Source organism: Oryzias melastigma, linkage group LG4, assembly GCF_002922805.2.
Source record: "Oryzias melastigma strain HK-1 linkage group LG4, ASM292280v2, whole genome shotgun sequence".
Taxonomy (NCBI): domain Eukaryota; kingdom Metazoa; phylum Chordata; class Actinopteri; order Beloniformes; family Adrianichthyidae; genus Oryzias; species Oryzias melastigma.
In genome coordinates, this window is record NC_050515.1 from 14,037,993 (window position 1) to 14,051,089 (window position 13,097).

Below are 13,097 nucleotides of genomic sequence, written 5' to 3' on the forward strand. Positions count from 1 at the left end.
GTGTACCCCGCCTTCACCCATCAGTAGCCGGGTTAGGCTCTGGCACCCCCGCGACCCCGAAAGGTACACAGCAGCCAAGAAGATGAAAGAAATATTGTTTGTCATGACAGATTTTTGATTCAATGCAAAAAATAATGTTTATCTAAAAGTAAAAAGGATTAGTATCAGATTGTGTTAAAACTACATGCCATTGTTTCTATTTGGTCAGCAACTTAATAAGCCATCCAGCTATGGATATAAACATAGAGATAAAAATGCAAAGGGGAAGAGGTAGTTTGTTGGTGTTAAAATCTTGTGTTATAATTCTGGAGGATGTACCTCATCCTTTGTGGTAAGCAGGATCCAGGGACTATGTAGGATATACTGTTGATTTGGTGCAGGACCATAAATCTCGAAAATGTTTGTCCCCTCGTTCCTGTCTCTTCTCTTTTGGGGGGTCCTGTCTACTCTCAGTTTCCCTTGTAGCTTTCTCCCTCCTGCTTTGCCTGGCCCACTATCAGGAGGGCAGGCAGCCTGATTCTCTCGCAGCTGCAGGAAGCTTTAGCAGCAGGGGTTGGGCCTGTATGGCGCTCCTGGCTTGTTCTGTTAGAAGTGCTGCCAAGCCAAGGATGAGAGATCTCAGCCAGTGTGGTACTGGGGCACCAAATAAAAATATTTTACTGGTGTATGATAATACACACTAAGAACCATTGGACATACATTCCTTGTATGGAACTGTCTTTTAAGTCTAAATGACCACATTGTTTTACAGCACAAAAGACATTTTAAAAAGTGGTTAAGCTCCAAAAGTTGAAAAGATGCACTTAAAAAAGTAGACCTATTTGGTTACAAGAACTGAACTTACGAGCCAAGCAGAGAAGTGGGCTGGTCTGATTTAGAATCGGTTGGTAAGGTGACTGATTTGGTGGTTTGCTGTGTTTACAGCAAAGTAATCCAATGCTCCCATACTGTGAAAGCCTGGCTGGGTTCCCAACCAGTTCTGGCTTGTCAGTTTAATGGTGAATATTTAACATTGCGCCACACTGCGAGGCTGGGCTGTTAACAGCAGTCAGCAAGAAGCATTGCAGTAAAAGCTCGAATGTGCTGGGACTGGGTTATGAAGCCCATCTAAAACCAACAGAAAAGCAGGAAGCACACCTTGAAGTTCTGATTTTAGAAGAAGGCAGATGGCATGGGCTGGTTGGTGTCACACTGAAGAGAAAAAAAAAAAAAAGGGAAAAACACCAGAATTCCCTGATGAAAGCATCTCCCACTTGCTTTGAACAGTAAGTCTGTCGTGGTTGGTGTCTGCTATGTGGCTCCAGGTCAAACTGTGATACGCAACTCCTGGAATTTGTGCTTTTCAAGTTTTTCATGTTCAGATCGTCAGAGGAGAAAAATGGTATGTGTGTTATGAAGGGGGGATTCAGACCTCATAAATATTAATATTAAAATGTGTGAAAATGGTGGAGAAGGCCTCTCTGGTTTTTGCTTTCAACCTATGTTGGGCAATTTTTGTCTTTTTTGTGACTGCTTATTGCTTTTATGTGTCTGTTTTTCTAAAAAAAATTGGTAACAGACAAATTTCAGAATACCAGTTTGATTTTAGTGTAATTTATACTTTTCTTCTGAACATTGTTTACATTTCCAGTTTCCCACAATATATCTCATAGATCTGAAAATGCATAAAATTACCATTTTGAAAATAAACAAGTTAAATGCTGTTTCGAATATGGCAGCTGGCTATAAAACATACATTAAAAAAATGGTACAGCTTGAATTCTTACTTTAGTTTTTTCCTTTACTCTGGGTTATTGAACATGTTTTTATATGACTTCTGTCAATGTGAGAGCATAGAAAACTGCATTTATGAGAAACCAAACCAGGAGTTTAAAAATGCTGACCATCATGTCTCTTTCTCCTCACTTCTCATATGAATTTTTTGTTGTCTCAGCAAAAACTAACAGCTAGTCTCCTCAGGATTGTGCTTTACCTTAAAGGTTAAAATTACCTGAAATTAGCAGATATTATATTGTCTTCTTTTTTTATTTAAAATACTTATTAAATGTGGAGTTCTAATGTTTTGCTGTACAAAAACTGTAAGCTTCAGGTAGGCAAGCTGTAGATCTCAAATTGCAAAGTTTGAAAATTACACGGAATTGGTCACATTTTGGTCTTGATGTCTTCACTCACAAACACCAATGAGCAAATATTGAAGTTTTTTTTTGTGGGAAGTTCCAGCATGTCTGCATGTGCTAAAATAGATTTAGAGCCCTTGGTTTTTACTAGGAACTATGCAAAACTTGAGCAATCCAAAACCTTATTTTTTACTCCATCTGAATTATTTTTAGCTCTCTTGTCGCACCCACATGATGAATCATAGCTTCTGATGAATGTTTCTGACTAGTTATCTTTAGTTAGGCTTATTAAAAAGTTAAAAAAATTATATTGTTTGAACAAATTATTTATTGCATTTTTGCTGAGGAGAATGCTCAGGTAATGGCTGCAGTGTTAACAATGTGTGTATTTCCTCCAGTGTAATGACTATAAAATAATTAGCTACATTTCTGAGCATCATGATGAAATAAAAAAATTTCACAAATTTTGTAAATTTAAGGCAGAGTCCGTTTTTTGTGTTGGAGGTGGTGGAACAGGTCTGACATCTCTCCTGAACTGAAAAAGGAAATCCCTGTAGGCGTTGAGCTAAGGGGATTGAATAAAGGTGAAGGGAGGAAATGCAGAGCGGTGCAACCCCTTAGGGGTGACGTTTTCTCATCGCCAGCTACACACACACACACTGACTTGAAACCTGTGAGGCTCTTTCAGTGTGTCAGATAATGCACTCGTCCAGAAAAGGACGAATGACTGAAGGATGCGTGCAAGCAGAAATGAGCGCTATGTTGGAACTTCCTAATGTCACCACTTTTTGCCAATCACCGGGTGGCTACAGCAGCTCTGCCCCAACCGTTCCGTTCCACTTCTTAGAGGACCTACAGCTGATGGGGGGGGCAAGAGGTACAGATCGGTACTGTTTACCATTTTGCAATGGAAATACCCAAAATACAGGACCGTACAAGAGCTCTCAGTTGAAACGAGGCTGTAGTTATTTTTTTTTAGCTCTTATTGAGCTTCAATCCTCATGTTTGTGGAGAACTGCATCTTTATAGAAACAATTTTAGACTTTATTCAAACCAGATCCACACCAAAACTCGACTTTGCAACAGGTATGTTATCCATTTACCCACAGTTATGCCCTTTTTTAAATCCCTTTATCTGTATTTGTTTATCCGTTTTCACGTATAGATCTACAATATAGTTTTCCTTATATAGGTATTTATATCTTTTACTGAATACCATGTTTTATAGTTTGGTCTCATGACACACTAAACTTCTACTAACCAAAAAAAGCATAAAACAGTGCATTTCATAGTATTACAAGACTCGATTAGTTAAAACTTTCAACAGGAGCTCTTAGACTTCACATCAGCAGTTAAGCTATGTAATGACACATGCCTGGAAATGGCTCATCTCATATTACTAATGATTTGGACATCTTGTGCTTGTCATTTCCCCTTAGAAACATTTTTACATTAATATAAGGTAACTGCTCAAAGTTATTTAAGGAGCGTGGGAAAACCTGCTTAAGGCTGTACAAGAAACCTTGGTTTGTGTTTTGGGAGAGTGAACTGCATTCACCAGATGTTTTTGTTTTAGGATTTTTTTCTTTTCATGGATGAGGAACTCAAATGAAAAGTACCATGTTTTGCAATCAACAGAAATCAGTTAACAGTGTCGTTCCTCGTAGTCTAGTCTTTGCTGAAGCTTTTTTTTTTTTTAAGTTGAATAGCATGCTTGTAAAGTGTGAAGAAGATCCCCAGGAAGCATTGCTATGCTCTTCTACATTTGGATTTTATTTCCTCCACCGAGTTCTTTGTTTTTGTGAAATTCCCTCATCTAGTTCCTCTATATTTATTAGATATACATATACACCTAAAAAAAATAGGCCTTGCAGATAAACGGCTGTGGCCCTGTGGTACAGAATGTCAAGTCCAATATCCTGGTGCCAGGGGTGATGAAACTAATTTGGTGGTTGGTCACTGACATGGCTTACAAACAAAGCCTTTGTTGGGCCTTAAGGGTTGGAGTCTCTACTCTGCTTCACAGAGTTCTGCTCTGGATTGTGAAAGGCCACGAGTTGTTGCCACGGGACACTAATACATCCTAAAGCCTGAGGATCTTCATCATGTTGTGGTGTCACTGGAGGCATAGAATTTTTTTTAATTATAACAGAATTTAAGATTACTTCCTCCTAAAGACACAGACAGAAATGTATATTTAAATATCCATTTTCCATATTTTATATTCGAAAAAATCAGTGGGAATTTTATGGTCCCAATACCATTTGCTGGAAGACATTTTTAAAATCTTAATCTGATGTTGCAGCAATAACTTTTGTTTCTTTTAGTTGGTGTGACTGAACCAGTTTGTTACCCTTTACTGACATTTAAAATTTTACCTCATACTCCGTACTTTCTTTATAATTCAATTACATTTTTCCCTTATTATGTAGAGCTTCAAAACATTTTTGGATAAAGGTTTTATATTTGTTTTAACAGTAGAATTACAGTTCACACTAATTGTTGCAAAGGCAGTTATGATAAGTTATTCAAATTAAATGAAATGTAATCAAAAAGCTTAAAATCTTTGAGCAAACTTTTGAAAATGTCTTAAATCTTTTTTTAAGATAAAAAAAATAATCTTTTAGGTAAACTTTTTATAAAATAAACGGTGTTTAAAAATACTAAAGAACAAACGGTTTCTGAACAACTTACTCTAATAAATACAAGCTTTAATCATCAGAATTGAACCTATTCAGAGAAATATAAATGTTACAAATACAAAACCCTGTTATGCAACAGTATACTGCAGCAGCATGGGAACGATCAAGAGAATTACAGATTTTCTCAAATCATAAAAAAGAAGTGTAGATAATGTGGTTTTTGCTTAGTTCAAACTGAAGTCTCATATTTTCTAGCATCAACTGTTCAAAATTTCTCTCAAAAATTCAAGTCACACATGAATACTGCTTTCTTATTACATAAGTATAAAATAGTTTTACCATGCTTAGAAAGGGATTGTATTGGAGTTGAATGGATTTTTGCTCAATTGGTTCACATTAAAATCACATTTTATTTATTGAGGCATTATGATGAATGAACCACTGGACCATAATAATTTAACAAAATAAATATATATTTTAATGAATTTTAAGTTCCTATTCATTGTCTTTTCACATATATTTTTTTATTTAATTACATTTTCTCTTTTTTTTTAACAGAAAGAAATTGCACAAAGGTTTTCTACAATTTGTGGCATGTCATAGTTTTTCATTCTTAAATAATGTACAACCAGATAAATGCATCTAATTTTGATTTGGCAGTTGATATAAAGCTGATGAGTTATTTCTCAAAATATTCATTATTTATGCATTTAAAATACTTGGAGAAGTATTGCTAATTTGTGGAGTCAAAAAGTTAGCTCCAGTCAAGAGTAATATGTTTATATTTAATTATTTATGTATCATAATCGGTGTGTCATATTATTAAGTTCATCGCGATTATTTAATTGCTGACAAATTAGGGAGCTTTTTCTTCACAATCTAATTTTAATAATAAAACTTTTTTTCAAGTAAAAAACAAGCTTCTGTTTACTCGCATTAATGCTTTATTTGAACTCTGCTCAAAACATTGCTCTCAATGTATGTTTGTGTCCTTGTCATTCAGTCAACAGTCCCTGTATGCAGTACGTGTCGCTGCTGTGATGTCATCAATGTGTGACTTTGTAGTTTCAACAGAACTAACCCAAAGCAAAGCTCACATCTGTTATGATAAAGCCAGATGTGGTGTTCATTATCATAAATTAATGAGGTACCTGGAGGCCTGATCGCATTAGACTAACTGTAAACTTTGAAATAAGGTATAAGTAGTTTGTTGTCAATATTGTTTGGATTGCTAAGAAAAGTAAGAAAAGTTTTTATGTGTTCAATAAAACACTGAACTATTTTTAAGAAATTGTTTGACATTGAAAACAATACTCCTTAAAAAGTGGACGTCTGATGTATTAAGAAAGCTTCAGAAAGCCACTTTTGTAGTTGTACTTTGATCTTTTACTGTGCCCTAATGTCATATATTTAAAGAGAAACATCTCAAAATGAAGCTTTTCACAGCAAGTAGTAGGTTAGATTGAAAATAGATTAATTAGATTCATTATTTACAGTCATGACTATTCACAGATAAAAATTATGGCATGACAGTATTTATCAAAATACATTATTATTCTCTCTCTTCGTCACATTAAAAAAAAAAAGTATGAGGTGTGTGGATTACATGTCATTTCGAAAGGCTGTAAATGTAGTGCGGATGTTCAAGCGCAGCCCAAACCCCCTAAGGCCCCCTGTACTGAACTCCGGGGGGGTTCGCTCCTTCACACAGCTTGCTCATTGACACACTCAAATAGTTTTTCTACGGATCACACAGCTGTCTTTAATGCAGCTGTATTTTAAGCTCTCTGCCCACATGATTCTTTTTACCTACACAGTCAGCAATTTGTCTGTGTACCTTTTTTTTAATATCTGTGATTGACAGTGTAAATTGATTGTACGTAGTAACGAGTGAAAAGAAAAGAAAACAGATGTCGTATTGCTTGCGGTCCTTTTTGACTGGTACCATGGTTGTTTGTCACTCTCCTTTTGTCATTGAAATTAGAGTTTATCTTTTACAAGTCGGAGGGGTATGTTTTTGTTTTTCAAGTGATTATTAGCATCCTCCTTGGCTGCCATCTCCGGTCGATGAAATGAGCACATCAAACAGCGTTTTACGCTAACGAAGTACTGTGGGTTGGCTGGCTCCGGCTCTTTACTGCGAGACACCTGCTTAACTGACAGACTGGCAACAAAGAGATCCCTCTCCACAAGAGAGCTGTCAGTGCCGCAGTTGAGTGGTTTGGACAATGAAGAGCAGAGAGGTGGCCTGGGCTTTTAGCCACGTGCCGATTTGTGTCAAACACACAGCAACAGGGGGACAACATGAAGGGCGGAGGAAGGACAATAGCCTGAATGACGAGAGCGAGGGGAAGGGCTGACACCTGTTTGTACTTGAGGTCTCGTCTCAGTCGTGGACACTATTGCTTTACACATTTATTGAAGACTAAGCAAACATTAAGGTGCAATAGGACACAAATGTGCAGGTGTACGTGTACAGAAAGATAGTGGAGAGCTTAGTGTTGATGGGATGCGGAAGATCGAGATTATACGGGATAAAATGGAGTCAAACTAAAGTTCCCAAGAACTTTACTGAGTTATTTGAATGCACAGTTAATTTAGTTTAAATTCATTCAGATTGACAATAAAATAAAGTTATCGTGAACTCTTGAAATCTGAAGGGGTAAAATGTGGACAAACCATCATGAAGAGTTTTTTTCTCTTGATTTTACAAAGTAAATCTACATTTTTCTGCAGTCTTGATAAGAAAACAAAGTATCATTTAGAACAGTTTTTTGCTGTTTTTTGGGGGGAGTGTTTTGTTTTTGTACAGTTTTGTTTTATAAACTATTTAGAATTGCCTGTTTTAAACGATCACCTCTATATATGTTTTAATCTTTTTTGACAGTTTGCATGCTCTTTCATCATATCCTCTATTATTTTCAGATACTTTCATCACCTTTATATCTGGATTTGTTTTTTAATGAGTACACATATTTTCACTCTCTAAATCCCTTTGCTTGAATGACAAATAGCATCTTATTTCATAAATGAATGAGATGATTGTCACTCGTTTTTTATTTCCCTATTTTTCCATTCATTTTAATTTATTTCTTCCATGTTTAATACTTTTTTTTCTTTTTCTTTTTATGGATTGCTTATAAGTTGATTCCTGATTAAGAGCCCAGTCTTTCAAAATCCTGATTAGTTGAACTGATGTGCTTGTCTGTCTTGTTTTGCAGAGATAATTTTAAAGATTTCTCCTAATTGCAGTTTTTTTTCTCCTCCAAAAAGTGTTTTTTCTTCGTTTTCTATTCAGCTAATTCCTGAACAAGCTTACTTGTAGACCTCAAAAAATAGCTTGCATGCTGAGGTGTAATTGGCCCTCTCCCTTCACTGTCTCTTTCTCTCAGCCCAATTCGTAAAAGGGCTCCTGCATTTGGGGTAATGATTTTGAATAGTGATTAGAATAAATTGAAAAGTTTGCCACTTCTGTCGAATCTGAAACTCTCCATCATTAGAGGGTAGTTTCCTCTTTCCTCGTTTTGGGTTTCATCGCTAGTTAGGCAGGGGTTTGAGAAGAAGCCTGGGGTTGACTTTTATCAGCACATGCTCAAAGACTCTCCATTTCTTGTAATCATGGACACCACTCTTACAGTTCTTTCTCTGTCATCTTGTGCCTTCTGAAAGGTGTCTTTGATTCTCCCATATCGTACTCACAGGTCAGATGGGTCAATATTCATATTTACCCTATTTTCTACAGCTGATCGCATCTTTTTATATTTTTATGCCTTTATTTATGCGCTTATAATTATTACTAAATTAATACAAAAATTGGAAATTTACCTCAATCATCTTTCCAATTGCTTTTTTTTAAAATCTGTCTTTGATTAATTATGTAGAGCACAGAACGTGGGGATTAAAAAAGAGGTATAAAGTTTCAGTATGAAGTATTAGGTTGTTTTCATCCTCTTATTTTTAATGTTTGATTAAAATATTGCAAATGACATAATAAATATCCAAATGATCCAAATGATTATTTAGATTTCTTTCTTTGTTTTATAATAGCAACTTTATTTATTTTGAATTAAAAAAATGTTTTAAAAAGGAAACTTGATTTGGAAAAAATGACTCAACTTTAAACAGTGGGAAGTCTCTAAAAATATCGGGCGCTAGTGTACAACTAAACGTTAAATCTATTTGAAAAAAAATCTATCTGTTATTATGGTTATAATTTTGCTCTTTTAGAATTTTCTTTTGTTTTTAAACTTTAAAAATATTAATAGTTGTTGATTTAGTACCTATAGAAAAATAACAGCAAATAAAATAGGAAACTAGTCTCATTTATGATACAGTCGGTGGATGCTCATTGTATTTAGTGTCCATACATGTTTTGCAAAATAAACTGCCTTGGAAGCATTTTCAGAGTATAATTTATCACTTGCTCTGTTGCATACATTTACAAATGAGGGTTTCTGTAGCTACTATTTCTCACAGGCTGAACAAAAATGTTGACAAACTATTGTGCTGTTACTCATCTGCTTCTTGCAACGTTGTGGCATCTTTATTGGTGTGTTATGAGTGTATTACACCCCTGGTGCCTCTCTGGCACATATTGAGAAATGTATGTTACTTTAAAATGCAGCCCAAGTGCCAACTTTAAACTGACTTATGATGGATTCCTCAGTTTTCAGTTTTATGTCCTTGAATAAAACTGGTGTAAAAGTGGGCTCACTGTTTCAAACTAATCAAACAAGTATATCAGGTACCCATAGAGACTTTGTGTGTTCATTTTTTATCACTATTAAAAATAACAGTTTTTAGTTAGCTCTAAGCTTATAAAACATTTTCAAAAATCTCAACGAAAACTTGTGCTCGACAGCTAAAAGTTCATTTGAGAGTCCGTCACTCTAGATGCCTTTGTGGTTGGAAAATCCTGTGTTCCTTCATTGCACAACACTTGATATCCGTTGTTATACCACATGAATAATGCCTGTCTAATATCTTCTTCCGTTACATCCAGTGGCACAACTGAATGGTGCTGTCAATAATTAAGAGATGCTACGTTGATGTAAAGATCCTCAAATGCTATGCCTTTTACTGAAAATCAATTTGTGTGTATTGATATTTTAATTTGAAAATCCTGGACCTTATATGCAAATTAGGAGATCTTAATTTGTCCATACTTCTTTGTTTTAATTAAATACGTTAAAATTGTTAACGAAAAGGAATTATGTTCATTTCATTTGTAATATCTCGTCTGGTGTCATTCCTTTTCTTAAAAAATGAGCATGATTTATTTATTCAGGTAATACTTTTTCTTTTTGCCGCAGATCTCTTCCAGAGTTAATCTGCCGACTGTAATATATCTTTTAAAACTGGTTTCATCTGGGGCGAATGCCAAAAGATGCAGTTGAGGCATGCCCCCATATTCAACTCACCTGTCTGTGGTGCTTTAAAAGAGGAACATTTAGATGAATAATGAAACCAGTTAAACTGTAATTCTCCAGAATTTTTTCTTTGCAGTTGGCAAGTCAAATACTGGAGAACACAATCTATGTTTTGATAAGATTAAGTAGCTCTGCCTCCCTGTAACTTAAAACCACGTGAGACTGCGTCAGATCTTCAGGTGTTGTGTGGACTCTGGTGCTGTTGAATCTGAATACTGTAGACTGCTGTAGGAACAACAGTGGTTACTGTCTTAAATGTGTTTTAAACAGAAAGATTTAAGACTTTTTCTTAAAGAATTAGTGTTTGACTGTCATTGTTTTTGATCCCTAGGGGTGCATAGGATTAGTCTCCTAACACTATGTACATGGACATGCAGCCGCAAGGACAGCAAGCAGACATGCCAGCGTTTCAACCTCCGGTAATGCTCACACATACCCACACACACAAAGAGGCAAGCTAAGTGCTGAATAGGTTGAGAAACTTTACAGCATTACAAAAGAAATTGTTAATTTTCCAAAGTGTTTTGAAAAATAAACATGGCACTGTCTATTTACTGGTAATGATAATAATACTAAGCATTGCCTAAATATTGTTCAGTGAGAACAAGAACATTGTTTACATATACTGATAGTGGAGCTGTCCATTGCTCTTCTCCAACTAAGACCTTCTGTATCCTTTGTGTGAAAATCTTCTCGTTACATTAAAATACTTCCAATTCAATTATAACTTTTTAAACCATAATATGCTCATTTTACTACTTCTTGTGAGAGGACTGTTGTTGATTTAGAGGAGCATAGCCAAGTTCGATTGCACTCCAGCTGCACTTTGGGTTTTACTGTTTAGAAACCAATTAAATATTTCCAGATAAAATTGTACAAAACAGGAGGAACTTAAACATAGTAATAATGCTAATAGATTTGTCATCCTCAGCTCCTCTGCTGGCATGCTGCTGCCAAGGCTAGCGTGCATTAGCTGATGCTCTATCTCTTTCTAAGCTTTTTACTGGTAAATTCATAAATGTGGAAGACTCGATGCCAAGTTGAGTTTAAAAAAATGCCACTTGCAGACTTTCTAAGTTAGCTTTGAGTAACTTGTGATTTTGTTACTGTTACCAATCGGTAAAATCCCAGGGGATTCTTTGAAGTGATGATGTGTTGCATCTGGGCCTTAAAGCTTTGTATCAGTAGCTGTGTTTCCATTACACACATGCGCAAAACTTTATCCAAATTCTAAAAAAGGTTAAAAAAAAAACAAAAAAAAAACATTTTTGCAGTTACACAGTTGCCATTAAATCTTTATCATGAGAATAAACAGACCAACTCACGTGATAAGTCATTCAAAAACACGGCGACGGATGTGAATAATACATTGATTTACAGCAGATGCATTAAATTACCCTTTTTAATTTGAAAAATAGTGTTTCCATTGCGTTTTTATGAAATGTCAATTTCGATACGCCTCAAGAATCACCTCCTTCGAGGCTTTTTTTTTTTTTTTTTTTAGTTTTTTTCTAAATTGACCTGTTTCCATTAGGAAAACGTATTATCGCAAATCTAATTTGCACAATTTCATAGTCAATGGAAATGCAGCTAATGATGTGCTGGGGTGAATTTTTTTCTTTAAAAAGAAAATATACATATAATTGAAACAAAAATGGGTATAATTAAACCAGACAAAGAACAATATTTAATATTTATAATATTGGTCTTTTGAACATGCTCTTGGTGGCATGCCTCTTGTGATGTAGGACATATGTCAAATAATAAAGATCAAAACTGCAGTTCAGAGTATCTTTATTCAAATCATATTGGATAATAAGCAAACAAAAAAATCTCAGAAAAGCTCAGATTTGGGATACAGAAACTACCATGGGTGGGTCAAAGTCTCTCTGTTCTGGTCCATTCTGATGGATCCACTTGTAGACGGCTAGATCCATCTACATCTTCATTTTCCTCATCTGAGCTGCCATCTGGTTCTTTTGAAGATATTTTTTTGTTTATCTATATTAATCAGAGTGGGTCCTTAAAGTGCCTTAGTTGTGTTATTGTTCAGTGTTGTAGGAATCCTACCCTACACACAATAAATGACTCGGATTGCTTCCAGAAGGGTATGTGATTGTCTCTACAAGTCTAAAGCTGAATAACAAAATTGCATCTTTTTTTTTAGAGCAAATAAGACAGATGTGCTGTGGTTTCAGTAATTTAAGAATACAAGCCGTAATGTCAGCATTGTCATTTATGATGGCTTATTAAGTCAAAATATGCTGTTTTGAGCCAAAAATATTGTAAATTATTTATTCTGTTGTGTCAGTAAAAATGTGCTCAGCCGGTCTAGTCATTCCACTGACCACCATGCTCCATGTTTACAGATTAGCCGCAGTGGGTGAATGTTGAGTTGTTCATATTGATCAGAGGTCAGGAGACTAGTGCAGCTTGGTTGCCCTGCATGCCTTTTTTTGTCTGATGCAACTCAAGTTTGTCTTGTGCACATGCGGTCATCAGTTTTTAATCCCACCCTCCAACATCAGGGACATTGATTTCTTTACAGAAAGATTTTTTTTTTGCCTCTGAAACTATTCAGTGGAGTTTAAACAAAGCCAATCAACCATATGCCCTGGAGTAAATGTGGATTCTTTAGGAGAAAAGGAGAAAAATAAATCTTCTAAAAATAGGCCAGTACTCAGTGTTGTTTTTGTGTTTATTCAAGGGCATGGCAAGATTAACACTAGAATTGCCAAGGGGGTTAATTTATTCCAAGATTTGTAATTGTAAAATTAAGTATAATTGGGCTGCATGGAGAAGAAAGTCAGAAGAAAAGCTCTAATAATTAATTTGACTTGGGCAAACACCCCCACAAATGTACACAAAAGTAGACTTTCTACAGAGTCCCGTATAGTAGATGATGTTAT

General features: G+C 35.4%; 1 protein-coding gene across 2 annotated transcripts in view; it reads left to right on the forward strand.

Annotated features, from left to right (window-relative positions):
* nek7 (NIMA-related kinase 7) overlaps window positions 1-13,097 on the forward strand; it is a 57,631-nt gene that overhangs the window by 8,450 nt on the left and 36,084 nt on the right. The window contains exon 2 of one of the 2 annotated variants that reach the window (XM_024278881.2): window positions 10,520-10,607. The exons of the other annotated variant lie outside the window; for it this stretch is intronic. Within the exon in view, the coding sequence (XP_024134649.1) occupies window positions 10,548-10,607 (60 nt within the window). The 5' untranslated portion in view covers window positions 10,520-10,547. The remainder of the gene's footprint in view (window positions 1-10,519; window positions 10,608-13,097) is intronic. 2 annotated transcript variants of the gene reach the window in all.